We start from the raw sequence: 3,699 nt of genomic DNA, 5'->3' as shown, positions 1-3,699 counted from the left end.
ACTTTAAGTAAAAGGATTAGTAAACAGACCTAAATCTTTTTGTCAAGTTAGGTCAGCTGCTTTGTCTAACCAAGTTTTATAAGTGTTCATCTCCTATACAGAAGCAGAAAACCGAGCCAGTGGTCTCTCTCCATATACATTTCAAATAAATCCTCTCAGATTACAGGGGAGGATTTCATTTTATCACCTTGGATGTCAGCATGACACATTTTAAAGCTTGCAGTGACTAGCTTTAGCATACTATCCCTAGCAAGGGGAGACAGATAGGGACTGGAGAGAGGTGCCAAAAAAATAAGGCTGTCCCAAGCAGTGGTCAGGCTATGGAGTTTCTATAGGACAACTTTTTAGGTAGCAAATGACTATCCGCTGCACTAGGAGAGCAACTGCTTTCCATCACTCCTTTGGGATTCCATGAGTCAGATCTTTCTGCATCATTAACATGTATAATGTTAACTCCAGAGACAGATCTTTGGCAAAGGCTTAAAAGACCACAAAAAGCATTTTTAATTTTAAAGAATTTTAATACAAACTTAATATAAACTATTTCAGTCCCTCTTAACATGTAAGACACTGACTCAAAATACTTTTATACCATTTTTTCAAGTATTGCACAATATAGGTACAAAATTAATATTTACGATTACATTTTCTTCCATAATATATAGCAAAAATCTTTAAACCTTTAACAGAAAATACATTTTTTGAAAAAGCAAATATTCGTACATTTTAATTCCACCACTAAAGGAATATCCTGTACACAATTTTTAGAATAGTTGATGTCTTTAAGATGGATATTTTACAATTTCAGTAAAAAAAATACAACATGAAGCTGCTGCTGTCACAGATCACTGTAGTAAAAAGATATAAATGCATACCATGTCGTAGAAACAATATATATATCCTCTGATATTTTACAAACTTTGTACTAAATTAAATTATACAATTAGAAAAGACCAATAAACCCACTTATTAGTGCCAATTTTTTATAAAAAGAAAAAAATCAGCCATGTCCTTGCTATATCTTAAATACTGTAAGAGGCCATACTGTATATCTGGGAGTATGCTTTAAAATATACAGTCAGTATAAAATAACTTTGTGCTTGGTTGGCAAATGAAAAATGATGCATGTTTTATTTTTGTAACCAAGCTTGAATGTATCTTTACTATACGCTTAAAAAAAAAAATCTCAAGGAGGTGAAAAAAAAAACCCTCCTTGGGCCCAAGCATTTTAACTTGTACTTTTAACTTTTACGACATTTTTTTCTTCTTTTAGTTAGCCATAACTGGCTGGAATTGCTGGTTAGAATACTGCATGTTATTTAAGCTAAAATTCAAGCCATCTACAAAAGACTTCTCGTTGAGGCCTCCGTAGGCCGCAAACACGTCAAAGGCATTACTGTACTGAAGAGGACTGAGGTTAAGGGGGCTGTCACCTGGGAACATTCCATTGGTACTACTACCTTGACCCTGCATATTAGGAAAAACAAATTCCTTGGCATTAGGAGAAAGAGCAGAGGTTTTCTGCTGCTGCTGCTGCTGCTGTGGTGGCGGTGGCGGCGGCGGCTGGGAGGGCTGCTGTTGCTGCGGCTGCTGGCCACCCAGGCCAAGCCCATAGAGAGAGTGCACTGAGGAAGAGATGGCTTTCTGCTTCAAGAGGTCATTCACATTCAAGCCAAGGTTGATAGGAGAAGTACGTGCCACCTTGTTGCTCCGGCCGCTATTCTTCATTTTGGTAGAGCCGAACTTGGTGGCAGCAAAAGTGGCAGTGGTGAAGGTTAAAGGCTGAGTGGACCGGGGCATGAAAGTCGGGCTTACAGCAGCAGAGTGACCAAAGGGAGGCGATGGAGAGCTGGACACCGACGAGGCTGGGTCACTTATGGGCATAAAAACCTGCGCCTCTGGGTTAAAGCTGTTTTTGATCTCCTTATCCAACTCACATCCGTTTTCATTATTGTCATCCACATAGAGCACCTTCACTGGTCCCTTCTCGCCGATCTGGTAGGAAACCTCAAATGGGTCGATCCACACACTGAGATCCTGTGGCAGATTGCCACGGACGTCGTCAATGTCCAAACCGCTCTCCTTGGACGCCTGTTCAATCACGGGGTCCACCTTCTCCCCTATGTGTATACACCTAAACCCTGATCCTTTGTATGGCTTTTCAGGATACCAGTGCCCTTCATATTTCTTCTTAAGAAGTCTTTCAAGCTCTTCACCAAAAATGTTGACACGTCTCCTGGGTAGCTTATTGTACAAATACGAAATAATAAAATTTAGTGCTACTTGGATTTCAAGCTGCATAGCTGCTATGCCACAAAGTTAGATTTGTGTTTCAACTCCCCCCACACACACCGGAGGAAACAAAAAGTGTTCAGTTTGTGGCAGGGAAACAAATTTTCATTCAAAGTGCTGGTATAGTAGGTTATCCTCCACCTTGAGAGGTCTTGTTCCTTAAAGAAAACAAAACAAAAGCGAACATGTACAAATGAGCTAAATGGTAAGTCCCACAGCCTGTTTTTACCCCCGGAATAATGTCACTTTTGAAAAAGTCTAACAGGATAGAAAGTCTGAAAAATATAACCAGCACAAAATACAGGCCTATACAGTAGAAATTGTTTATTAAACTTCAAAATATCATGGGAAAACAGGATTCAGTTAAAACAACATTTTAACCCTATAATTGTTTTTGAATAGAGTTCTAAGAATAAAAACATGTCCAGAATATGTGGCGTATTCCTTCTTTTTCTTCCCTCAATTCACACAGAATGTTTACTGAAAACTATACTCAGAATACCCATCCACCTACATATATATATACATATATGCCAAGTTTAGAAGTTGGTAGTATTCCTTTTCACCAATTTAGAAGTGAATTCTGTGTTTCTGTTCATTTTGGATATGTATTGAAACTGCTTAAATCTCCTTTATTGTTATGCATTTAGAAATTTGAGAAGTTCGGAGGCTTATTTTAATTTCCAAAGTACATTATGCTAAAATTAAAGGTGCTATATACTAAATGAATTGCCATTTTAGCGACTGCTTCAAACCGAATTATCCTATACAGTTGAGGTCTTGCATATACTGAAGGGCACACAACTGAGCTTCTTTGCCACATATATCTTTCTGAAAAATACCTCGTCGACAGCACATATAACAGAAGCAACACTTCATTTCAAAACTATTTATTAACCTGTCTAATGGGCAGGGTTTCTGAGTTTTATTCTGATTTTCAAAACCACCTCCCTCCCTCCCTCCCGATAAGAGAACCGCCGGGGAGTCCTGCCCGATCAGGTCGACCTTTAAACGTGTGCTGGATCAGCACTGGGTGGGGATAAGGAAAGATCAAGGGCAAACAGACGATGTCGCGAAGGAGCTGTGTGTGTACCCCGAGGCTGGTTTAAAGGGACGTTTAGAAACCAAGCCGGCATGCCCCCATCTGCTCAGGCACCATGTTCGTGGTGACAAAGGGAAAGGGCTCTCTGGCTGCCCCCAAACTACACACGCTGTCCCCGCCAGAAGCCTGGGTGCCGCGGGGGCGGCTGATGACGCCCAATTGTTTGAAGGTGTGGACGAGCGCGATGCGGGCTCGCGGAAGGTGTTTGGAAGGAGCCTGGAGGCCGGACAATTACATAAACAGCCGGCCGGGTCTCATTAGATTGCAGCTCACAGCCCTCGGAACCCAGCGGCGGCCGGAGGAGG

At 41.0% G+C, this 3,699-nt stretch overlaps 1 protein-coding gene across 1 annotated transcript; it reads right to left on the bottom strand.

Moving 5' to 3' along the window:
* Positions 1 to 500: 500 nt before the first annotated feature.
* Positions 501 to 3,688, bottom strand: TOB1 (transducer of ERBB2, 1). Its single transcript, XM_015570836.1, has one exon. It carries the CDS (start codon positions 2,299 to 2,301, stop codon positions 1,270 to 1,272), a length of 1,032 nt encoding a protein of 343 aa, XP_015426322.1. The 5' UTR covers positions 2,302 to 3,688; the 3' UTR covers positions 501 to 1,269.
* Positions 3,689 to 3,699: the final 11 nt, after the last annotated feature.

This window comes from Myotis davidii, unplaced genomic scaffold (assembly GCF_000327345.1).
Source record: "Myotis davidii unplaced genomic scaffold, ASM32734v1 scaffold327, whole genome shotgun sequence".
Lineage (NCBI taxonomy): Eukaryota > Metazoa > Chordata > Mammalia > Chiroptera > Vespertilionidae > Myotis > Myotis davidii.
This window is presented reverse-complemented; position numbering and strand designations above follow the sequence as displayed.

Excerpts from the sequence above, each read along its gene's own strand:
- TOB1 (XM_015570836.1), bottom strand. The coding sequence starts at position 2,301 with ATGCAGCTTGAAATCCAAGTAGCACTAAATTTTATTATTTCGTATTTG.